The sequence below is a fragment of the Cryptotermes secundus genome, unplaced genomic scaffold (genome assembly GCF_002891405.2).
Source record: "Cryptotermes secundus unplaced genomic scaffold, Csec_1.0 scaffold318, whole genome shotgun sequence".
Taxonomy (NCBI): domain Eukaryota; kingdom Metazoa; phylum Arthropoda; class Insecta; order Blattodea; family Kalotermitidae; genus Cryptotermes; species Cryptotermes secundus.
This window is the reverse complement of record NW_019730108.1, coordinates 369,800-395,480: the sequence shown is the minus strand read 5'-3', so window position 1 is coordinate 395,480 and position 25,681 is coordinate 369,800. Positions and strand designations below refer to the sequence as shown.

Here is a 25,681-nt window from a genome sequence, read left to right as displayed (position 1 = left end):
GAAGTATTGTACATCCTAATATTTCTTGGCAACGCTTGTAAATTATTTGTTGTGGTCGGTTGTGATGACCCGCTCCAATCTCACACGGTACAGTGTTCTGGAGTACAAGCTGAAGTAAATGAGAGCAGAGTGTTTACATTGGCGGCCTGTTGTATCATATTGGCGAGCAGAAACTTTTGCCGTGGAAGCTAAGTCCTAAATTAAAATTCCTGAAACCAACAAAATCCGTCAAATAATGATGATAATTGGCGTAACTGAATGGTTTGTAATAAACAGGACAGGGTCACAAACAGAAAGGATTACAAAAGGAAATATCCAGGATGATAGACATGCAGACGCAATTTAGGGGGTTGCTCGACATTAAAATCTAAACTCCGTGGCATTTAGCCCGCAAGTGAACTGTACCGACCGAGCGACAGCCGCTTGTCGGCGAAGTTAGTGCCAACTTTTGTGGATAGAGGGGATAGAGGGTGTCACTTGGTCAGAGCAACGGATCCCCACGGCCGTAAATCTCGGATTTCTAGACCGGAAAGTAAAGGTATCCCTGTAACAGGCCGTGAAGACGCATAGGGTTGTGAGACGTCGAGACTCCCACATTCTCTAGACAATCGTCTCATAGATGGCGGCAAGGTTGTCAGCCCTACGCGCCGGCCTCAACATTAACCAGTGAATTAATGGTCAAATTAATTACGTATATCAGTATGTTGCAGAAACTGTAAATTGTTAAATTAAACAAAGCTGCACTACAAATATAAACTACATTATGCAATGGAAAAAAATAACTCGGAAGAATTCAAGCAACGGGTATGACGTCTTGACAGGCGAGGTAAGGTTTGCAGGATACAGGAACGGATACTGTTTCTGCATATCACTTTATTTGCTGTTAATGTCTAATGTAGTTTGCTAATTCCGCATGCCTGATCCACAACATTAATGTCGCGACATTCTCACTCATTCTCTGATCCGATATGTTTATACCAAATTCAAGTCTTGCTGTCTGCTCATGTATCCGAGCCGTAACCTGGCTGCATGCAACATTCCCGCAGGCCAATATGGAGGTCATTGTGAAAAATAGGAGTAAAAGTAATCATAGAATTCTATTTGTTCCTCGGATATTATGTTTATTTGTGCTTGCTATAAGGAAAAAATTATGGGACGTGTCGTTTTATGCTATTTAAATTTAATTTATGAAGTCATTGAAGTTATTTAAGCTTATGGGATTGCATATTACACACACGTGCTGCTGCTGGGGTTCGTACCCGCGACCTCAGGAGCCATGTCAGCCAGCGCTCGTCAGTTGCTGACCCTGGATAATAGAAAACTGTTCTCTGGCTCATTTCTAATCTTCATTCAGTTACGTCGACCTCCAATTGTGCAAATAGGAATTGAACGGTCAGCGATATCTGTTTCTCAGCTATTTAAGGTATATTGTACGAATATAAGTGGATATTTGTATTCAGTCACATTCGTCTCAAGTAATTGCAGTTTTTTCTTGTGGACCTTTTGTTATGAATTGAGATTAAAATTTACTAACCCAACCTAACCTTACTCTTTGTAACAGCCTCCAGAGTGCTCATCATGGCTACAGTAATCAAGGTAGAGCCTGATACAGACAGTGACTCTGAACCATTGTCACCACAAGTTACAACTGAACTGACTGATCCGATTGAAGAAAAGAGATCTGCAGAATTTACTTTTGTTCCTGTTAATACTCAGATTAAGGTGGGTTATTTCACCACTTTAGCCACTTGTGCCTAGTATTAAACAGATGGAAATGAATGATTGAAGAACGTATATGTCCAAATGTTAATACAAATGAGGATATTCCTCATCTGGAATGTAGGAAGTGCCAGCTTAAACAGCATTCCATATAAGAGATTGGCAGGTCTGTAGGAAAAGTTTGGATTGTGCTTCTTTTGTACAATCATACATTTATTCTGTGTTAAATAGAAAATGGAACGTTAACTCTACAGAATTCATATCTTATCCATATATTACTTCCATCCACATTCTTCTCCTAACCAAACAAGTTAATCTAGTGGTTACACGCCACACTTATATTTGTATTTTGAAGGTACACTCAGATTTCCAGCTTGTAAGAACAAGACCCAAAGCCCCATCTTAGAATTTGCCTCCAACATTTTGTCTCCCATTAATACATAAATACCAGTTCCCCGGTATAGTAACTGATAATGAAAGATATTTTTCCCATGAAGCAGGAAGTACAGACTTAGCCTACAAAGTTCAAATTCCCACTTCCTGTGCCATTAGGTTGAGAATAATGCTTTGCCACTTCTGGAACAAGAGGAGGAAGAAATCACGGTGCATGTGACACCAATTAAACAGGAAGAAGAGGAAGAAGAAGAGCAAGGGATGTGTGAGGATGAAGATGGGTGAGCATTGGAGTCCTTTTATATACCAATAGAAGTCAGTCACTTGAACCTTCTTTTTCTTCTATTGTTGTTTGATCCAGATTTGAGAATCATGATAGTTAAAAATAATATTTTGGAACAAATTAATTCCACTTCAATAAAGTTAAATTAACTTTGACTTTAGTTGAAACCAGTGACGTTCATTTTCTTTGGCAGAGTTAAAAAATAGTGCGTAACAAATGTTTTAATTCCACTGTGGTGCCCCAGTCTACGTTAAGCTGCAGGTCTAATTCTGGCCACAGGTCCACCATCAGGTTCTTTTCCCTGGGTTGGGGGAGGGGGAAAGCCACCAAATTTGAATAGAAACTTATTTTTAAGCCATTTAAGACCATTTTTATTGATTGCTGCATAGTATTCAGAATAGAAGAATATTTTTTTAATTAATTTTAATTTCTGGTATTACTATTGGGGGTATTTTGGGGGCACACGGTAGCGTAGTTGATTGAGGCACTATGCTACACGCCGGAAGGTCACGGGATTGAATCCTGATGAGGTCATTGGATTTTTTCAGATTACTTAATCCTTTCAGCCACACTGTGGACCTGGGTTCGACTTAACCTCTAACAGAAATGAGTACCAGTAATATTCTTGGAATGTTCTTACGGGTAAAGGGCAGCCGGAGCATAAGGCTGACAGTCTTACTGCTATCTATGAGCCAATTGTCTAGAAAATGTGGGAGGCTCAACATCTCATAACCCTATGGACCTCCATGGCCTGTTACAGGAATGCATTTACTTATTTTGATTTTACTTGGGGCTATTTTATTCTTCATTTTAATTTTTACTTCTCCCCCCCCCCAAATATCTGATTGTGGGCGGGGGTTCCTCCTTCCAGTACCCATGAGTAGTCAATAGTGTCACAGTAGATGGCAGAATCATTTTTATGGGCACTCCAACCTCAGAACTGGATTTCTGTATGCCGGTAAATGATTATGCTTGAGTTAAAATCCAGCTGCCAACTCTGTAGTATAATACCAAGAACTTTAAAGTGCCCTGTTTCTGGATGATGAGGATTAAAAATATGATTTTAGGTGTGTATCCTGATGTATGTATGTGACTGGACACACTGAAGCAACACTCATGTTGTTTTCATTACAATGATTGTCTTTGTGAAGTTTTTATATTATGAGCTAATAGAAGTATCTCTCTGTTCCAATGTTTTAGTGTGATGCAGTTCATTACTGAGCATGATCCATTCACGGGGGTGACAGCAATAACACACGGGGACCACCAAAGTAGTGCACTCACAAGATCTCCTGGTGACGATTTCCATCTTCCTTCAAACCACTCTGTGTTACGAACTAGACTGCAGAAAACCAGAAATATGTTTTATAATAAACCTGATCAGATAATCTGCGATGTATGTGGCAAACGCTTCAAGTTTCCATGTGATTTGAAACGCCATTCTGTGATGCACACTGGAGAACGGGTCTACAAGTGTGAAGAGTGTCAGAAAAGGTTCAAATTGTTGAGCCATCTCAAAATGCACATATATCGCTTTCACGCCAGAGAGCGGCCATTTCAATGTGATAGCTGTGGCAAGAGGTATGCTAGTGTGACAGACTTGAGAAGCCACGCACTGATCCACAGTTCTGAACGGCCGCACGTGTGTTCCATTTGCAACAAAGGCTTCGTTTCTGCAAAGGACCTGAGGAAACATGTGCAGATTCACACTGGGGAGAGGGAATTTGAATGTGACGTGTGCAAGAGGAAGTTTCTGCGCCGAGGGCATCTAGAGAAGCACATTGCGGTTGTGCATGTTCACAAGAGCCGGCATGACTGTCGCTCCCGCAGCAGAAAACTTAAGTTCCTGGACCAGAAAATTAGAAAGAAATGATTTCAGAAAGGTAGACCTGTGATTCTCTTACCATATTCATCACAACTGAACAGTTGTGCATGGCATAGTCAGATGTTTCACAGAGAAATTCCTCTGATATGACATTTGAGGTTCTGTCACCCATCAGTGTGAAGATTACTGTCTTGTGAGGTGGGGTGCTTCATAGTCTGGCAGGAAGGTACCAGTGTTTCATAGGAACCTACTGCCTCCAGGATTACCATGTAGATGGAAGCAGCAGGTGCTTCAAAATGTTGATACCTTTCTATCAGACATGGAGTGGCACATCCAGAAGAGTGTAATCTTCATTTCATGAAATAGTTGTACACTCAACTCTGGATTATCCAGGATAATGGTGTGGATGGAAATCATGATTAATCGAAAACCCGGTTAAGACAAATTTTATTAAAAGTAGTACTATAATACTGTACTTTCATAATACTATAGGCTTACCTGTATTTAAATTTATTCAACCTCGTTTTTATGTCATCTCATGGCCTGTGTAATACTTTTTTTACATTACACAGAAGTATGAATTACTTGTTTCAATCACAGTGTTCAACAACATCCAACACTTTTTACGAATATTCGCACTTAACACATAAAAAAATTTAATATTGTCGTTTGCTTTTTCGCGGCATTTTCCGTTTTACAGATATCTGTACGAAGCCTACATAATATTAGCTTGTCACTTAATAAACTCTTCTCTTCACTCTCAAGATAGTCTAGTAAGGATTCCAAATGATTAAGAGCAGCACCATGTGATATTTTCTTACTAGCAGCAGCGTCCACCTCTTCCTCATTCTCACTTTCTTCCTGCTCTTCTGGCTGCACCCCCACTGCTTAACATTTTGAAGCCCAGTTCACACAAATTTCTGTTCAATGCTAATCACAACACGCTTCCTTTTACACCCTGACATTTTGCTAACGCACTTGAAGATCGATACAAAGAGACTAACTCGGGCAGTCTATCTGTCCTTGAAACTTTCCACAAATCCTTGCATTCTTTCACCCCTACCCTGCAACTGCGAAAACAGTGTTACAACTCACCATGTGAAACAAAAGTGAGTGAATATTAAACAACATGTAAGCCTCAAAAAAGCCCCGGTTAAGCCGCAAACCAGTTTATCCGCTCCTGGATAATCGAGAGTTGAGTGTATTTTGTATGTTAGTCTCCTGTTGAAGATCTGTTACATAGGATAGGGGTTCCAATGAGGTGCAGAAAATGTGCTGTATTTTCAATTTTGATTTTTTATGTGTGTACTTTGAAATTTCCTTTCCTTTGTACTCATGTACAGTCTAATGCATTATTACTGTGTTTTCACAGCAGTTTCCAAGGCAAAAAGGACTCAGCTGATAAACAGTATTTGGGAATTATTGAGGCAGTGTGTCTGTGAGTAAACTTACAGAAGAAAAAAATGTTAAAGATGAAGTTATAGTATTATTATATAGTATTGTCCCTGTGTTTAATTAAGCACTGCACTGAGAAGATGCATGCAGGAGTTGAGATATAGGTGCATGCATTCAGCACTAATTGGAGGTGAGTGGGCAGCTTCATGCCCCAGCTGCTTTATCCCTGTGAAAGGTCCCATGTTACTGACTGGTGCTGATTGGAAGGGAGGCTGGGTGGGCCCAGAGCCAATCTGCATGCCATATAGAGAAGAGCTTTTGCTTCTGCCAGGAATCAAACCTCAGTTCATTGGCCATCCTGTCTGTAGCCTGTCACTATACTGACTTATAGTTTAAATGATATAAGTAAATTAAACTATAGTAAGGAGTTCAGTATCGTGTGGTTGGTACATGCAAATGTTAAGTTGCTTGTCACAGCTCGTAAAGCAATATCTAATGAATTTTGAGGCATTTATTATATAATTTGGTAAATATAGTTCTTGTTTAAAGTTGCAGAAATATGTTCAGATTGCATGCAGTTCTTCTCCCCCTCCCATTGTTATGATGAAGTAATATGCTTGTCCTGATTGGTGCTTTAATTGTAATGGTGAACTTGAGAAAGCTACAAGCCCAGTGTTACACAGGCCATTCCACATGAATGAATCTACCACGGATCATATCAGACCCATTGCTTAAGCACAAGATCTGAGGTTTTCGCAGTGGTGACTGGATATTACTGTCTTATGGGATATGATTTGTGCAGTCTGGTAGACTTTGCCAACATTTCAGGAGAAACGTGATGCTTCCACTTCTGTGGGAGAAGTGTAAGCCAAGTGTAAGAAACATGGTGTGGAGATAAGGGGAGAGTGAACTGTATTACAGTATTTAATTCAACTCAATGTAAAGTGTAGCAGATTTGTTCATGTTTCCAAGTGATCATATACACAGTAATATGAAATGCTTGATGCCATGTTATGGTGTGTTCGGAGTAAAAAGTTGCAGGATTGTACTTAGTGTCTCACCCTGTTTGTCAGTCTGTTCACATACAGCAATTGAAGGGCCAATGGACAGGGTTTCATGAAATCTGAGACTGGGGAAATTTAATAAAATTTGTTGACACATTCCATTTCTAGTTAAAATTCAGTGACAATAATGGACACTTTACGTCCTACGTGCATCTTTATGGGTATCTTGAGCATAATTTATAAAGTATTTAGTGCAGTGATTATTAGCTTGGACACAAGCTGTACAGAGGAATGAAGCGCACATTTTATGCCTAGTACGCTTTTACCATAAGTCTTATAGTTTTCCAGGAAATTAAACAAATGTGAGTAAACGTGACAGAATTGTTGCTCTAGGCATATTTCCAGACTTGTATTATGTTATGCACTGTATTTTCCTTACTGCATTTAGTTGAGTATTGAGAATATTGTAGTGCTGAAGAAACCTTGTAACTATCTTCTGATGCAGGGTATTCCTTGAAAAGTTAATGGTTATTCTGACAATCAAGAAATTCCATGCTTTTATGGAACTATCAAATTTATCACCATTCTCAAAAGTCTGCGATTTGTCCCTGTCTGTTGCCACTGAATTTAATCCATACCCTCTCATACTACAATCTTTCCACTTTTTCAAGTCCAAATGTTCTCAGCACTTTGTTTTCAACCATCCTTGATCTTTCTCCCAGGGTGGGAGATGAGTTTTCACACCAGTATACAGCAGCAAGTAAAATAAGGTGAGATTTTAGTTTCACATGATTATGACTGTGAAGATTACTGTCATCTGGAATGTGACACCACAGAGGCCAGTAGATCATTACTGATGTTTTGGAGGTATGTGGTGTTCCCATCTTCAAGGTAGAAGAAGTGTGAAGACTGACCCTTCTACCCTGGAGATGGAGGCAACACATTCTGTCTCAGATGTTTGTAACAATGTACCAGATTCATGGTGTCATATGAATACATTTTAAATAGGCTAAATACAATTTTCTATATATTCCAGATTTAATGAGAAAGTTGTATATTTCTTGCCTAACTGAATCCCAGGCTTTCATAAAATGTATATAAATTATTTATGTACTATCCAATTGCAGTCTTTTTTGTCTGCTATGTAATGAATGCTAAAACAAAGTACATGCCGGTAACCAAGAAAGACTGTGCTAATGGACCTACATATATTGAAATTGGCTCATATAAATTTGAGGTTGTATGTAGTTTCACTTTCCTTGGATCAGAAGTTAACTGTAAAAATGATATCAGTGATGAAATAAAAAAGTGTGTACTTGCAGCAAATAAATGTCTCCATGGCCATAGGAAACACCTGAAATCCCAATTAATACCCAGGAAAACCAAAACTATGATGTATAAAGTACTTATAAGATCAGTGCTATCTTATGCCTCTGAGACCTGGCCACTGTCAAGATCGGATGAAATACTGTTAAGTATATTTGAAAGGAGGATCTTCAGATATATCTTTGGACCAGTGGAAGAAAATGGAATATGGAGGAAGAGGTATAACCATGAGCTATACAAACTATTTAATGAACCAGACATTATTGGCTTTATAAAGGTGAAAAGGCTTGAATGGGCTGGACACATAATATGTGCTAGCGAGAATAGAACCATCAAGAAATGCTTAATACTAAACCAGAAGGAAATAAGAGAGTGGGAAGACCAAGGTTAAGATGGGAAGAATGTATGTGGCAGGACATAAGAATTTTGGGTATAAAGAACTGGAGGAATGTAGCATCGAATGGAGAAGAATGGCAAGCAATCCTGATGAAGGCCAGGGCTCACAAAGGGCTGTCGTGCCAGTGATGATGATGTAATGAATGCATTATATCTATTTGACAGAAGACAACAGAATTTATTTACATTCAGTAGACCTTTTATAGGGTATGTCAAGTGTGTAGAACATGTCATAATGTGAATACAATACTTTATACAATTATACGTATAAATACATAGCTGTTACAGCCATCTGTTAATGCTGGCTTTAATACTTTTGTATCATTATTTAAGCATGATGAAAGAGGTCATTTAAATTCATAGCTGTATAGTACAGCAGTATGCAGTAACGGTGGTCTCTGTGAAGGTCATATATGCCTTGCTTATGGTGTGGATATCATGAAATTGTTTGAAACGTTTCAGTGTTATGCACAATGAAGGACAATAATGAGAACAAAAATTCGTTAGGAAGTTGAAGAATATTAAACATTTTAAATAATTCTTTGCAGGAGACTCTCTCTTTAACACCATTATTCAAATTGTTATTAATTTTAATGCATCTGTATATCTGAGTGATGAGACTATCCTCAGCGAAAAATTCTGAATGTAATTTGGGTATAATATATGCATTGTATTTTCCAATGTAAGCCATCCTAAGTCTGGAGACCAAGAAATTTAATTGTTAACTTCTTCAGTTTCAATATCATGGCCTCTGTATTAACACATTTTTTTGTGGTAGTAAATTTTATAAACTCATTAGTATGCATAAGTACATTTGTGATGTGAAAATTAACACATATGTGAGAGTGGAGCTAACCTTGTACGTAATTTGGACAAATTTTTTATGTGGTAGGAACGTGTCAGTTTCGTCGATATTTACGACAGAACATTTATAACCCTATATATAGATAAGTTCAACAATATGTAAGATTTGAGGCTTTCACGGCGGTGACTATGAAGAAAGCAGTCTTCTGGGATTTGGCACCGTGTATATGTGGTGTTAACCGACGTTTCGGAGAAACGTATCGCCTCTTCGCTTGCAGATTTCTTATATTTTTTCTTCTACCCTGAAGATGGAGGTGATACGTTCCTCCGAAACGTCGGGTAACACCACATATACACGGTGCCAAATCCCAGAAGACTGCTTTCTTCAAGTGCAACAATAGTTCATAGTGCGATCCTTTTATACTTTCTCGTATATGAGTAGGCAAAAGTACTGTGATGGTGAAAAAGATTTGATCTTGGGATTATGACCAATTTAACCCCTCACCGCGAATCCGAAAGACGAAGTTTTGGGAATGCCGTCTTTATATATACATGAGAAAGCTGCCATGTACAGTTGATTTGCACCGAAATTTCTGCAGAAGTTGCAAGTACGTGGTAATGAACCTATGAAACCGAATTCTCGTGTTATCTCTCAGTACATTTTAAACGTGCAAAAAATGATCACAAAAATGTATAGGGCATTGCGTTGAGTGGGTACATTCGAGGAACCCCAGAATATACGCAGAAGACTGTGTAGGACTGGAACTTTTTAAAATATCTTTATTGTAATTTCGGTCAAGCTGAGTTATATTATTTTTAATCCCGTTTGTTATTAACTTTGCAAATCTGTCATTAATAGTGGGGAAATTTTGGAGGGGTGAGAAATTTTAATAGCAAGAAGAATTTTGACGGCAGCAGAGCCACCAAGCGGTTGACCTACGTATAACGGGTGCTCGTATAAGGACTTTATTTTGTTGTAAAGCTTGAATGTGTGGGTGTGCCTGTAGTAATTAGTTTGAAGTGGTCTTTGCTCGTGAAATTTAACTGTCGTTGTGCGCAATATGATTTTATTTTATTTGTTATGGTGAAAGTAAGGGTTTAGCACCCACTTAGTAGCCCTGGTCCAAAATAATATTTGTTTATAACCTAGAAAGTTATGTGGGATGTTGTAGTGTCTAAAGTTGACGTTCTGAATTAGGTGCTGGTACTAAGGACATTTGCCTCTTGAAGATGCCTGAACATTGTAAGTACTGGTTTGGAAGCCCACTGTACAGGGATGCCTAACCAGGCACTGGAGTGGACATGGCCACCTGAGGCTGGCTCAGCAGCTTCAGCTAATCCACGTCTTCGTGGTGACAAGACATGGAATTGAAAGTCTGGGTTGAAGGAATTCAGAGGATTGTTTGTGGAGTTACCGAAAATACAACGTGTCAGGTATATGCACAAAAATGTCTTTGGCATACTTGAAAAAATTTGGGTAGAAAATTTTGTTGTGAACATTTGATATGTCTGTGCAGTACAGTGACCAGTTGTGGTAGAGAATTTAGAAATATTATTTGTGTTTGAGGTACTAATGGCGAGTAAAACTAGAATTCTTTGTCAAGTATAGGGGTTAGATAGGTTAGAACGATTTGGAAGTAATGTTAATGGTGTTATTATATACTTAGTGTAGTATAAGCCAGTACTTTTACATCAAACACAATCTTAATTTATTAATACAATTTGCTATCTATTGGGCTGCATATTTCAGTGTTGAAGTCCCATCTTTGCGACCAGTAGTATTAATTTTGGGCATGAACAGCATAAAACGTTTTTCAGTATTGTATTTCTTGTGTGTCAGTTTCATACATGAAATATGAAAGTACCTAAAGGATCCATATTGGTAATAGCAACGGTCTTTATTTTATATATGTGAAGATTACAGATGTGACAGATGTTGAAACAAGACTTTATACATTAAAACGTTTTGTTACCTGTTGTGCTAGGTGTTTAGGGCAGAGAAACGGTGTTTCACTCTTTAAGATGTAGTGGTGTGCTGTATGTAGTGTAACAGATGACTGCCACTTATAGAGAAGTATTCATGAGTACACCTAATAACCATAGATAGGGTCACCATACAGATAAGTTTTCCTCGTTATTGCATGCATCCTTATTAAAACAGTCACTGCCAGTCCTGCCACCTGATGGGTTGAAGTTACCTTCCACCAGCGCTGATCGTGTTATGTAGCCACTGTGCATATGTAAATGCCATTTTATTCTGCAGATGTCACTCAGATGCGCAAGTGTAAGTGTAGGTAGTCAAATCTTGAAAGACTGGGAAAACGTGTGGTTGTTGATTATTGTCCACTTGTTCTGCCCCACTTCACTGAGCAGGTTTACTCAGACTCGCGTTTGATATGTGCTTTGTTCAAATCTTGGCTGGGAGAAACCAGCCATTGTGCCTGAGGATTCTTATGCCATTTCCAAGTGCCCCAGTGTTGCAGATGCTGGGGTAGTGCATCCAGTTAGACCCTAGCCACTTCCTTCCACATCCTCCTATTTGACTCTCTATAGTCTGAGATGCCAGGAGCATCATTAAGTAAATCATAAATGAGAAACATTTCCATTTCAAATGTAGTAAGAATCCACTTTCTATGGAGAAATGCCTGGACTGGCAAGTAAGATCCCAATATGGCCGAGTGGCTGTAACTTTAAAATGGCCACATGATCAGTATGGTGTCACTTCCCAGTTTCCTGGGAATGTAAGTGAACAGTGAAAACAGCACAGCAGACACGAGCAAACCCTGGACGATATAAAGAACCTCCACATCAAGATAGCCAGGTGGCACATTATCTGCCCCATATAAGAGAGACGATGGGAGGACGAACACGAGCCTGCATGGTTTACGAATTTTAATTATTGACAATCTAAAAAACTTTTAATTAGCATCAAGGAATTTTATACAATTTTTTAAAACTTACATTCCCAGGAAACTGCTGTGTTTGTGACATGTTCTATTCTGTGTACTATGTATTGTAGCATATAAGTGTACGTACTTTACGTGTAAACAAATTATGTGATGGTGGTTTCCTATTTGTAGTGATGTTTGCCCTCTGAAGATGATCCATAGAGACCGAAACATGTAAGGGTGTTAAGTTTTTATGTAGTAAAAAACTTACAGGTCACATTGGGCGGAGTGATTTATAATTTGAAATAGATGTAGCTTGTAATACCTATAAGCTGTAATTATGATTAGTGTGTGTTTTTGTGGGCTGTTTTCGCAGTAGCAAGAGTGTATACCATTGAAGGGTAGGGTGATAGATGAAATGAATTGGAAAGGATTTGAAAGGAAGTGATCAGAGCCTAAATGAGGTACTTACTATCCTGGAATTTGCTTGGAAGGACGAAGATGTCCCATCTAAGATTTAAACCAACCGTTTCCTGAATGCTAATCAGATTGGTCATGGTTATGATAATGATGAAACCTTTGTTTCAGGATGTTGTGTATGCATTGGCTCATGCAACAGGCAAGACGGGACGGTTCACGCTCATTGAGCGCTGGCGTAACAACGAACGGCTTCTTGCTCCTCAGGAGTGCCCTCTCAAGGTAAGTTGCTTTGTTTTTGATATGCATGCATAGATAGTGAACTACACAGTCTTCCTGGGTGATCATACATGGTAGATCTGAGTTAGAAGCCAACATTTTACATACCTGCTGACTGTAAATTGCTGCTACTTGTAGCTCAGCCAGCCAGTGCAGTGTCTCTTCCTTATTGGTCTCCATGGTGACAGGAGGTCAGGGTCTAATACCTTGTTTCTTAACCTTGAGGAACTGAGCAGATTTTCATTAATGGTAACACTTGTGACCTTTATTCAGATGGTGCCTGGTTCAAATCTCAACCAGGGTGCTGGTTATTGTAACCAAGGTTTTGTGTCAGCTCTCCTTGGTCGCTCCAGGTTAGTTAGACAACCATCATTCCCTTCCCATTCATTGTTCCCTCTTCATCCTATGATCCAATGCTCACTGGTCTTGTGGTCATTTTCCTTGCAACCTGATTCTGTAGCTGAGTCATTTTCTTAAGATACTGAGTCCATTTGGTATGTTGGCCACTATTTGACTTATTGTACCAACCCTGGATGATAGATGATAATGAGTGCGGAGCAGACAGCGGAAACCAAAGTACTTGGAGAAAACCTGACCCAGTGCCACTTTGCCCACCAGAAGTCCTACATGACATGACTTGGGCTTGGACCCGGGCTGCCATGGTGGGAAGCCAGTGACTAATTGCCTAAGCTATGGCATGGCCATTTCATAAAACTACACACTTCAGCCCTGAAGATGGAGTCAGCATGTTCCTCCAGAACATCAGTATCTGCCTACAAGACTACATGGCATCAGAACCCTGAACAGAATACAAACTTTGCCTTTATTGCTGGAGTGTCTTTGTTTTCCAGATCCTCACCAAGTGGGGCGAGTACTCCAATGACGTGCAGTTTATCTTGCAATGGTCTGCATTCGATGGGACGAAGCAGCAGCTCGGGGGTCAGCAGCTCCCAATGAGGCTAAAGATTGCTGACCCATTGCATGGTTTTCCTCACCCCTCACCCCCTGCACCGCCACATGATTCCATGTCGCCACCAGATCGAAACAAGGACATACGCAAGTCCCTCACATTTAGTGGTGGGCATCATGTCAGTCGTACAGGAGAGAACGTGGGTGTGGTGAAGGCTCGACCACGGCTAGAGGTATGTTTTGGGCTGGAGCCTTTCCTGTAGATGACTTCAGTATGTCAAGTGACATGTTTCTTGCACTGGCGGAGACACCTGTAATGTCTCAGTCCTTTGTCTACCCCTCACTGGCTAATTCAGACCTTGTTTGCACAGGCAGAGTGTATAGTGTAGCAGCAGTGGATGGGAAAGAGGAGAAATGATTACCCTGCCTGACAGTAAGCACATTGCATCTCCATCATGAACCAATTAATGCTGTTGTGGGTCAAAGTCACTGTTTAGAATGAGAATCGTATGAAGAAACATGTGGAAGAAAAATGCAGAATTCTGTTTTCTGGGATATGATGTGTAGTCCATTGGAAGTTAGCTGACATTTCAGAGGAACATGCTGCCTCCATCTTCAGGGTTGAAGAATGAGCCAAGCTCTGCTTGCCACCTGCTGTCGCACTGGTTTCTGGCTCTGCTTGCCACCTGCTGTCACACTGGTTTCTGGCTCTGCTTGCCATCTGCTGTCACACTGGTTTCTAGCTCTGCTTATGGTTTGTTCCTGAATATGGAGGCAGCATCTTCCTGTGAAACATCTGTTGACTTTCAGCGAATTACACAGTATAATATCCAAGAAAATAGAACTCTTCATAACCACTGCTGTGAGAACCACAAATCATACAAGAAAAATTCAGTTAATTTAATGTTAAAGCAGGTGTTAGATAAAATTATTGCTGCTCTCTAAATGCTTCAACATGTTTTCTCCTCTCCTTTCCTCCTCCCCCATTCCTCAACCCTCTCTGCTGTTTTCCTCTCCCTTAGTTCCTCTTACAAATTAATTCTTTCCAGTTTCTTCTACATTCCATAAATTCTGGTATTTGTGGAATTTGTAGTTCTGATCTCTGTCACAATCTGAAGGTCTGTCTGATATCACTCATCTCTTAAGGAATGAAAGTTATTTGTTCTCAGTTTTTTCCATGCATTTAGGTACGATCTGAGGAGCAAGCTGTGGATGAACCCCTGAAGCCTTCTCGATGCCAGCTGTCAGATGAAGAGGTAACACCCCAAGGCTCACCTAGTCATCATGGCGGTACTGACAGCACCGTGTCTCCATATGTGTACTGGGGTAAACGGGAGGCTCCTCCGTACCGGGATCCACCAGGCCCAGCATCTCCTCTGCAGCGCACATTGCCACCCTACAGGGACCCACCTCCTCCAGTCAGCAGTCCAGCCCGCAGCACGCCCCCTCGCACCCCAGGCCCTTCGCCCTCACAAGACTGTAGACCTGATATTATGCCATTGCCTCTAAGTTCTTGTGGCAAGTTGAAGACTAAACGAAACTTGCTTAAGGTATGCCCCACTTGGATTATGGTGTCTCGACATGAGTGTAAGAAATCAAAATTGCAATCACAAAGCAATAAACATCCCTTATAGTGTTTGAGAACAGGGAGCTGACGAGAATATTTGGAGCTAAGACAGAGTGACAGATGGATGGAGAATATTGCATAATGAGGAGCTTCATAGTTTGTGCTCTTCACCAAATGTTCATCATCATTCACCATCAACATCATCAACATCCTTTCTAGTATTCACCATATCGAAACCTGCTGCAGATGTTACAAAACAGAATCATTCCATTGTTTCAGAGGTCTTCCCAAACTGCTTTTCATTTTTACTTTATATGTTGAAGTCTTTTCCTCATTCATGGTAATTTATGTGCATCAGGCAGGTCAGCTCAAAACTTACCACTGTTGTGTTGTAATCAGGATTTCCAACAGAACGAAGGGGATTCCAGCCAGGAGGCAGTACTGTATAATGCTCAATACCGAGACCTGGTTCGTCTTGTCAACTACCAGAGGGAGAAGCTGAGCACACAGCAGGCTGAGCTCACAAAGGTATGATAATGACTCGCCTTGCTTGTGCAGGGCGAAGTCCAGACACATTAATTCTGCTTGAGTGAACTCTGCAACCAGTTTGTTTTTGGTCTCACTATTTTTCTGTTTCTTCTCATTGTTCAGAAAACAAGATTTTTTAATCTGTTTTTGTTTTGGTTTGGAGGGTTATTTTATGATGCCATCAGCAGCAAGGCTGTGTGGCATTGCATGGCAGGACAATGGGTGACTTGATAGCTCAGAGCAAGATGGTTCAGCCACATACTGCATGACATCAAGAAGAAAAGATAGGTGGAAGAAAGAAAAGTTTGAGAAGTTTTTATTCATTGATCTTTATGAAATGGAAATGGTGCTAGAAGAAATCATATAGCTTCATAAGAAATCTCACATAGTTTAAATGCGAGATGGTTCTGTCACTGAATTTGAAATGACTATCATGCGTCATTGGATTGGATATTTCTCTGTAAAAGCCATAACTTTTTTTTTCTTTTTTTACTAATAATTTCATAAAAGTGATATGAACTTGTGTAAATTATGATTCTTTCAAATGCGCCATGCCAGTAGTGAGTGCTCTCGATCTGTTGTAGTTTGATGCGGAAATTGTATTCTGGGAGGGGAAAGCTCGTGAGCAGCAGCATCAGATGGAGTTCCTGTCACAGGAGGCTGCCCGAGTTGAGGCAGCAGTCCGGCTCAGTGAGGAGCAGGTGTGTCTGTCAGTTCAGCTTTCGCCACAATCATCATCTGAGAGGGAATGCTGTCTCTTCATACACAATTGTCAGCATCTTCATAAATCACCATATGGGGTGGAAAGATAGTCTAGAGATATTTTGGTGGTGAATATGAAGGTTGTGGTGGTTAAGGACATGATGTCATACAGTTTGGTACATATATACCGACAATCTAGAGGATCCTCCATCTTCAGAGTAGAAAAATGCAGATGTCATGCCTTCGTGTCTCAGAATATCATAACCTTAACTTTCTCTAAAGGTCTTGTTCGTTGTGTGAAAGTGTTCAGTGCTGTCATTGTCTGAGATATATTTGATATGTGCTGGCTCTCCTCCTGTATTGAAGTGACTGGTTGTCAGTATATAGACATGGTTCCTGAAATTTCAGTGCAGATTCTACTAGTGAATAGCTGTTATAGCAACAGATTGTGATTATTTTATTGTAAGACGAGTTATGATGGTTGGGATTGAAAATGGAAGTAAAATATGAAAGTTTATATTTCTGCTTGCAGCTGAGGTTACTTAATGGGGTCGAGGAGGAGAGTGAGATAGTGCGGCAGCAAGAAAAGACTCTCAAGTCAGAGCAGACGCTGTTACGCTCCAAGCTTGCCAACTGCGAGACAGAACTTCTTCAGTGCAAAAATAAGATTCAGTAAGTTTCAGTTTGTATACAAGAGGGCACTGCTTTCATTCCCTGCTTTGAAACCAGTTGTCCTGCATTAGGTCTTTGTTCATGATTTTCCTCAGTTTCTCCACTCAGATTCTGACTTGAAATAGGCAACAGGCCTGTTCCTCAGTGTTTACATGCTGCTTGCTTACTGGCCTTGGTTTGTGAGTGAGTACAGGTCAGCCAGCTTGTTACTGCTCTTGGACAAAAGGAGAATTACTCTGATGAATGCTGTGAACAGGGTGTCTGACTACTGGTTTTTGTTCTTCACTTCCTGTCCTTGTTTCCAAAGATGTGTCCACAGGACAGCAGTGTTCCATCAGCCAAGGGCAATCCTTACTTGGCCATTTAAAAGAACTGAACTACAGAAAATTATGACACATGATCCAGAGAAATCGCCAGAGGTAGCAAAATATGCTGTACACTGCAGTGTGGTCTTGCTTTAGACAAATTTGAAATAGTGCAGTATAAAAAAATATTACCAAAGTCTCACTTCTTGTGCAGAGTTTGAAGTAATGGCGAATCCCCCAAAATTACTTTAATTTGTATGAGAAAATTTGTTGTCTTGATTTATGCAAGGTCTTCAGAAAAGCATGAAATGTGCAGCCCTGCAGATTGTTACCAACATGTCAGAGTAACCTGCTGCTGCCGCCATCTTCAGGGCAGGAGAATGAGCTGAGCATGAAGAGAAACAGCAGATGTAGGGAAAGGAGGACACGGATTGGGTCCCAGAGTGAACAAATAGAAGGGGAACATTGTACATAACCTTGGCCCCGTGAAGTGTTATTTTCTGCCCTGAAGACTGAGGCATCAGGTTCCTCTGGAATCTTTGTGACAGTCTGACATGCTGCATGCCGTAACATCCAAAAACACAGTAATCTCCATAATCATCGCCGTGAGAACTGCACATAGTCTGACAGGTTGGCAATCCTGCATCAGGCTGGTGCTGGAGGAGTTGCAAATGGAGCAGCGGTCACAGGTGCGGGAATCAGAGGACCGTCAATCTCTAGAGCGGTCTCTTATGGGCGAGGTGGAGCGACTGCAACGGGAGCTGGTGCAGGCGACGCAGAGTGCGGAGATGTCCACGCAGTGCAGCGATAGCCTCAAAAGGGAGGTAAGTGCAGTAGACAGCTTGTATCTCACATGTACCACAATTGGTCTGAAGATGTAGGCATTGTGTTCCTGTGAAACGCAGGCAAACACTGCACAGGTTCACGTCACCCAGAGGACCAGAGTCAAAATTGTCATATGCACTACAATCTCAACTCTCCTCTATTATCATGTTCATTTGTTGCTATCTTTAGCTAGACGAATCCAGTCCATATGATCCTATCGAATTCCTTTAAGATACATTTTAATATTACCCTTCCATCTATGCCCATATCTTCCTAGTGGTCTATGTCCTTCATGTTCTTTTATCAAAAACTCTGTATGCATTTCTCTTCTCTCTCATTTGTGCTATGTCCCCTTGAACTCCAGACATTGCATGTTTCAAATTTAATTTCTTTTCTGTTAGTTATGTTTTCCAGTGAATCTGTCCAAGTCCAAGGACCTGCGTAACATTTTGTAACATGATGACTTCTTTATGTTGTTGAGCTGTTATCCTCCCACCCCCGTTCAACTCCAGGCTGTAGAACGACCCCTTTTTGGATATTGGAGTGCTTATTCAGTATATTTGCAGCTACCTTCCTTATCATAAGGCCCTTCCTCCACCCGCAACTTGAGGATGTGCCACACCATGGTAACACAGGACCCACATAACATCTCGTTAGATGCTGTGTAACCTAAGTGTCATTAAGTAAATGAGGGCACACCTGATATCAGCATGACTTCGCTCTGCAGGTGCAGTCACTGGAGGCAGCCATTGCAGACAAGAAGCGGCAGGTGGAGCGTCTGGTGACAGAGATGAAGGAGGCCAATCTGGAGAGCCTGGCGATTGCACCAGCCGATGAGGTGAAGCACCTGCTGGAAGGTGAGAATTGCTTGTGCATCATGGTGCAGGGTACTGTGCTCATGCTCACAAGTTGGTAACCACGCTGTTTGTTTTGTGCCCTATGCTGCATGCAGGATCCATGTTCTGCCTAGGTAAGGTGCCCTGTTTTGGGTATATCCTCGTTGTGAGTGTTGCAGCCTGTATCATGGTGTAGAAGTTTTTGCCATGATACAGAAACAGTACCTTTCATCTTGTCCCATGCTACTGGTCCATTTCTTTCAGATATTCCACATGTTACCAGTTTGTTCTATGGCTCTTTGAAGTTTTACCCTGAAGACAGCCAGCATGTTCCTTTGAAATGTCAGTAAACATCTACCAGATTATGGTGTCATATCCCAGAAGACAGTCATTTTCTTAGGCACTGTTATGAGAAGCAGAAGTGTTGCATGATGCTGTGTAGTCATCAGACATATACCAGCCATTTGGAGGACTGTAGTGGCTCCATGTTCACACAGAGCCTGTGTTCTTCAGAAACAGTGGTACCTCTATAACAGAATACATGGCATCATATCTCAGAAGACCACAATTAACTAGTTTTTGTATGCATTCATAATTTATGTACTGACAATCTTCTGTTGCAGGTCCCCACAAGCCAGGTAGCACTCGCAGGATGATAGGATCACCGAGGCAACTGGAGAATGCTGTTCCAACCAGCAAGAACCCACATGGTGTTTGGGTCTGACACACCAAAGTATAGAGAGCAGTGTGTAGAAATGATTCCATAGCTACATAAATCACGGCAGTGGTTCTCAAAGCTGTGAGATGCTACTACCTCACTGCCCAGCACTTGCTCCCCAGACAGCAGGCAGGTTGAGGCGCTTGTGGTCTGCAAGGACTGCAGTCATACGGTGCAGGTGAATGTGTTGTGTCTTTTCCAAAGAAGAAAATGGGATATTGTGTGGGACACTGTTTAGCCGAACGAGTATTCATACATCAGTCTCATCTTTTCCTTGGCTGGGTTCAGCACCTCAGATGGTTTGCCCAGCAAACAAGTCTTTTGCAGGTGAAACAGTGATTAGCAGGGGAAAACTCAGAAGAGACTGAGAAAAACCTGCTGTGAAGCTCAAGTGAAGTCACACAAAGGATTGAACCCAAGCTGCCATATCTTGTAATGTATAATATGCAAATACTTTTCCATTTAACTCATTCCTGCCTCTTAGAAGGCATCTGACATAATTTGCCTGTACAGATTCACTGTCAGAGGCATTGCGCCTGCAGATTTCCTGCTTTCATTAGACCAGACGGGACAGCAGTGCTCCCCACACCCCAATGGCTCTCTCAGTAGCACGTACCCCCCTGATGACACAGCAGCTACTCTGCCCACATCTATAGTGTGTAGCCACCCTGGAACTTTGTTGGCATCCAAATTTAACCACCGTGAAAGCCTAAACTCAGTAAATTTAACAAATTGCCACCACACAATGTTCACAAAGTTAATGCTATATCTTTGCTCTGTACATTCTTTGATATCTCTTCCAGTAGTTTGTGTATAGGAACAACAGATGGCAGGAGTTTTGTATTTTCCCAGCCCAGAATGTCTTTACATTTTCTTGCAAATTAATATGTGGCTGGCAGCAGTGAGGCTGGAAAGGGTGAAAATGGTGGTCCATTTAGTGTTCATGTAACCCTTGTTGTGCTGACCTCAGTCTCCAGAATTGCTCTTTGCTTTGTCCTTAAGCTGGGCATGGACGCTACCATTCTTAATGCACCCTGGGCTTGACAACTTTTTGCCATGGCATTACTGATTAAGCAGTACGCTTGTGGCTGTCTGTCCTGTCAAGTACTTCAGATAGTATGTAGTTATATCCCCTTGCCTCTAGGTGGCATGCAAGGTCTTAAAAATTCTCCTGCCCCCTTCTCCAAATTCCCGATGTTCATGGCAGAATGGTTCACTCACAGGACTGAGTTGTACCTGTAGGATTTTAGGTTCTCACAGCGGTCATTGTGGAGATTTCTGTGTTCTGGGATATAATGCTGTGCAGTTTGTTGAAAGTCGGGTAGCGTTCTGGAGGAACATATCACCTCTGTCTTCAACCAAGAAAGCGGGATGAAGCAGGTAGCAAACTGTGAAGATGGAGGCAGCATATTCCTGTGAAACACTAGTTGACTTGCAATGGACTACACACCATTATGTCCCAGAACAGAGAACTCTTGAATTGTATGTAATTACTTGGCATTACATAGAATTTTTTTTACCTGGTGTTGTTTATTATATGTACCTATCTGGTCTGGTTGCTAGGAAGCTGTGACTGTTATTGTAGTGAAAAACTTATCTATATTCACCATTGTATCGTCGCTTGGCAGCCATTTAATGCATCGAGTGATCACTGTGCAGCACTGTAGTGATGATAGATAATAGAATTTTGACCAGTGGTAATATATACACATCATGGTAAATGATACATTTCTCTGAGTACATTTTTGTAATGAAACCCAGGCAAAGAACAGGCAGTTTGGCGACAGGTGTGTGCTGAAAAGGCCCTGTATCATTTCCTGTATTATATGCTGTACATTGACAGCTAAATGTGCTAACCCTTGGGAACCACTGGTATATTCCTGCACTGTATGGGCAGCACCTCATGCTAATTTAGTGCAGGGGACAGCAGGATCACAGAGGAGTTATGTGAATAGAAAATCATTGACAGACTTCCAAGTATTTTGGTCATGAGAAGCAAGAGTGGCCATATTTTTTCTCTGTTTGCTGTGCACACTTTAGCACATAGATAAATATCTGTCTGACCCCTGCACACCAGATATTGCCTTCATGCCAGTGATTTATATTCAGTGTAGCTTGCATAGCAAGACCCCATGACGACAAATTCTTTTGCTGGTTGCAGTGGGCTCCAACTTGTCATGAAGTTAATTATATGTCTGAACATCAAATGTTCTGTCACCATGACAGAAAGTTGTGTGCTTGCACCCATTTTGTAGCTGATGAATTTGAAAAAGAAGAGAGCTCAGACTTCCTTGCTCTGTAAGCAGGCAGATGCACATGAGTATAGACCAGTGGTAGAATGGCAGTTGACAAGACAACCAAAGAAACTCAGAAGAACTCTGTTATAGTGCCATTTCTTCCACCATGAATTTTATGTGAAGTCGGTTGGCTTCGAAACTCTGTGACAATATCACACTCTCCCCCCTCGCATGAGTTCATGCCCCTGTGACAGGCCAGTATGATCCAGAATTCATTCACCTGTTTGAAATTCAGTCCTTGAATGTGGGTGCTTTATAGACCAAGCCAGAAGTGACATTATTTTAATTGACTTAGGCTGAATGCACTCTGCTGTCTGCCTGTAACTGATCAGACATCCAAGTAGCAAGGGTGCATTCACAGTCCATAACACTGTCAGAAGTAGTCACAGACTGGAGTCCACCGGCTCCTAGTAGGTTTTGTTCCACAGCAGAGAAGTGCATCTTCAAGTGCAAGACATGCAGAGGACATTGTTGCTAACACCACAACATAATACAGTGAATGGTAGACCATTGTTAATAGTTTTACTGAGATAAATCGTTAGGATTGGTGGACATTAGATTAGAACCAGGGTGAAAGTCATGTGGAGAATGATATGGCATTTGTAGTGTTTATTGGTATGAGTCATGATTCTTATAGGCAGAAGAGATGTGGCAAATATGGTCATTACTTGTGGACCTCCCCGTCACCATCAGTCGTCATAAGGCAGAGGCCCTTTGCTAAACATCAGGGTTGACTGGACAGAGCTACTGCTTTAACTTCAGGAGACACTGAGTTTGAATACTGACCTGGAGACTGATGATCCTGTCTTGAGATTTTTCATAGTTTTCCTCGATTTCTCCGAGTAAATTCCAGAATAATATCTCAAATTAGGCCTTGCGTGCTTCCTTCCGCATCCTTTCAAATTCATTATTCATGCCTCATCCTACCATTGAACACTGTGTGGCCTGAGTTACTGGTTAACTAACTTCATGGAGGTGAGTCCTTGAGAAGATAATAGGTGCTCAGCTACTCAGGAAATTCTTAGCATTTTGCACTGTCCCCAGTTCTGAGCAAGATGAATCAAGTCCACACCCTTCCATTCTATTTACTTGAGATCCATTTTTGGATATTATCCTCCCATCTGTTCTTTGGTGTTCCTGTTCATCTTTGTCCTTCAGATTTTCCTCCCAAAACTTTGTATGCCATTCTCTCACATAGTTCTATGGTTCTATGTGCCATGGCCATCTTATCCTTGATTTCATCATTCTAGTAACATTTAGTGAAGAGTACAAATTATGAAGCTGCTCGCTGTGCAAGAAGTATCGACACCATCAGTAAACAACTTACAACCAAACAAAACAAACTTTCTTGTTTGGCTGAGCACAATTTTACTTATAAGAGACGGTATTTATGCTGGCAAGTATGACCATGGTGAGTTGTCCACACTCAACCTGAACATGGCATTTATGTTTTCTTGGCTGTGAAGATGCAAACTGCCGACACAACTGTGCAGTCTGGTAGGTTGTTACCAACGTTCCAGGTGCTCCCACAGACATTGAAGTGACTAGTTGAAGGTGGACATATCATGACCACAGCCAGAATGCTTCGGAGGGGAGGGTGGCAGATGTAAGATTTGTGCTTAAGCCATGTAACACTGTTTTTACTGAAGACCATAAAGCATGCAGAGTAGAAGAATTTCTTAGGAATACATTTAAGTTTTATTATTAAAATTTGGTATTCTTCCTTTTCGTCTTCAGTTTCAATTTCTTTCCAAACATCCTGGGGAAAGGGGGGGCCAAATGCCCAACCCCCCCCACCCATGGTATCACATGCCTCCAGACATTGGTATCTATATACAAGATTGCACGCTGTCATAGCTCAGAAGACAATGGTGCAAATGCTGGGTATGTTAGTGCCATGATGTTTGCTGAGAAGTATTCATGTCAGCTTCCTGGATGTTATTAAAGTGAATTTGTCTCTTGCTCTGGTTTATTATACTGTATACATCAAGCTGGTGATGTGGAGCAGTGTGGCAGTATGTCTATAGTGAGCAGGTTTGACCTATCAGAATGTTAGCAAGATACTCTTCACTTTATAAGTTGGCTACCCTGGTGACAGTTTGATGGTTTTTCTCACAATGTACAGACACCTTAAAATGGTTGTTACTGCTTCTGAATTCCCATTGGTTATGTAGTTCTTAGCATACTAGATTAGTATTCACAGGGTTGTGGGTTTGATGCTGGCCTCTGCCACTAATATATAGCAGTGTAAGACCCGTTTCTTACTGTGAACCTACTAGAGAATGCAACGATATTATGAAAGTTACTTACCAGTATGTATGGTAGCCACAGCTGTTAAAGTGATATGTGAGTACTGAAGTAGAGTTCTGGATGTAATTTGAATCCTCAGTCACAATATTTATTTTAATTATGTGAGTGAATTTGGTTTCTTAATTTGGGCGTTAGTCCCACTTCAAAGTTTCAGCAACTGGATACTGGGGAGCAACCATTTCCCGGGGGAAGTATCCATACTCCTCTGCTTACATAAATTGAAAAGTAAAAGTTGTTCCTGTGCTTAATTTAGCACCACACTGTAAAGACTTTGTGAGAGAGTGGAGGTGTAGCTCCATGCATTCTTAACCTAGGCACCAGGTGGAAGTGATTGGTCAGCCTCAGCCACTGTATCTTTGGGAAGAAACCTGCAGTGCATTTGAATTGGATCCCAGAACCTGTCTGGATGCTGATCCCTGCCTGGGATCAAGTCCAAGTCCACTCTGTAGGCTAGTCACTGTACAGACTGAATCAGGTGTCACATGCTTTGTATTTAGGAGGTTCCAGGTTCATATATCTGGCCACAGGCCCAGCATCCTGTCCGAAGTCTTCCATGTGTTTCCTCAGTCCTTCAGAGTCTCAGATCAACCTATGACTGTTTCCAGTCACATCGATTCCAATTCATCGTTCACCGATCTTATCATTCAGCAGCAGTCTGAGCTACTGACAGGATTGTTAAACAGTAAATAAGAATGTCAGTATAGTGAATATTAGATTGTATCCAGCTTCTGAAATTTGGTTGGTTCAATGTATCTAAGATGGTGGAAACTGTCCAACATAACTGTTATCACGTCTGTTGAGAGAATCATTAAATGTGTCATGGTGTACTGTGTTAAAGTGCAGAAAAGAAGAAACATCAGTTTTCACAACAGTAAATATTAAGACTGTGGTATTCAGGGACATAGTTCAGTCGCTATAGTGACAGGCTATGGGCTGGACAACTAGGGTTTGATTCTTGGCAGAGGAAAGATTTTTCTCTTCTCCACAACATCCAAACTGGCTCTGAAGCCCACCCAGTCTTCTGTCCAATGGGTACTTGGGTCTCTTTCCTCAGGGAGGTAGAGCAACCAGGGCATGAAGCTGGTCACTCACCTCCATCTAGTGCCAAAGTCAAGAATGGTGGAGCTATACCTTCACTCCCCCCATAAGTCTTCATAGCATAATGCTAATTTAGTTAAGCACAGGGACAACTTGACTTTTTTAGGGACATCATGTAGTTTGATAGATTGTTGCCAATATTCCAGAGGAACCTTGCACAGCAAGTTGGTAATTGTCTACAAGAC

General features: G+C 41.1%; 2 protein-coding genes across 6 annotated transcripts; both read left to right on the top strand.

Moving 5' to 3' along the window:
- The first annotated feature begins 639 nt into the window (after positions 1-639).
- On the top strand, positions 640-7,490 carry LOC111866133 (zinc finger protein 728). Of its 3 annotated transcripts, XM_023854779.2 has the most exons (5): positions 1,025-1,423; positions 1,562-1,722; positions 2,272-2,393; positions 3,596-4,278; positions 5,593-7,490. In XM_023854779.2, exons 2-4 carry the CDS (start codon positions 1,579-1,581, stop codon positions 4,266-4,268), a joined length of 939 nt encoding a protein of 312 aa, XP_023710547.1. In that variant the 5' UTR covers positions 1,025-1,423; positions 1,562-1,578; the 3' UTR covers positions 4,269-4,278; positions 5,593-7,490. The 3 variants fall into 3 exon arrangements, with proteins under 3 accessions (XP_023710548.1, XP_023710547.1, XP_023710546.1); XM_023854780.2 differs by lacking the exons at positions 1,025-1,423; positions 5,593-7,490 and adding an exon at positions 640-826 and having other exon boundaries at positions 3,596-4,711; XM_023854778.2 differs by lacking the exon at positions 5,593-7,490 and having other exon boundaries at positions 3,596-4,711.
- Positions 7,491-10,076: 2,586 nt separating this feature from the next.
- Positions 10,077-21,517, top strand: LOC111866082 (ras association domain-containing protein 8). Of its 3 annotated transcripts, XM_023854653.2 has the most exons (12): positions 10,108-10,136; positions 10,344-10,579; positions 12,622-12,732; positions 13,581-13,871; positions 14,826-15,188; positions 15,605-15,733; positions 16,318-16,434; positions 16,968-17,107; positions 18,062-18,236; positions 18,965-19,094; positions 19,190-19,207; positions 19,697-21,517. In XM_023854653.2, the coding sequence occupies exons 2-12, from the start codon at positions 10,508-10,510 to the stop codon at positions 19,795-19,797; spliced, it is 1,647 nt and encodes a 548-aa protein (XP_023710421.1). In that variant the 5' UTR covers positions 10,108-10,136; positions 10,344-10,507; the 3' UTR covers positions 19,798-21,517. The 3 variants fall into 3 exon arrangements, with proteins under 3 accessions (XP_033607996.1, XP_023710422.1, XP_023710421.1); XM_033752105.1 differs by lacking the exon at positions 13,581-13,871 and having other exon boundaries at positions 10,077-10,579; XM_023854654.2 differs by lacking the exon at positions 19,190-19,207 and having other exon boundaries at positions 10,077-10,579.
- Positions 21,518-25,681: the final 4,164 nt, after the last annotated feature.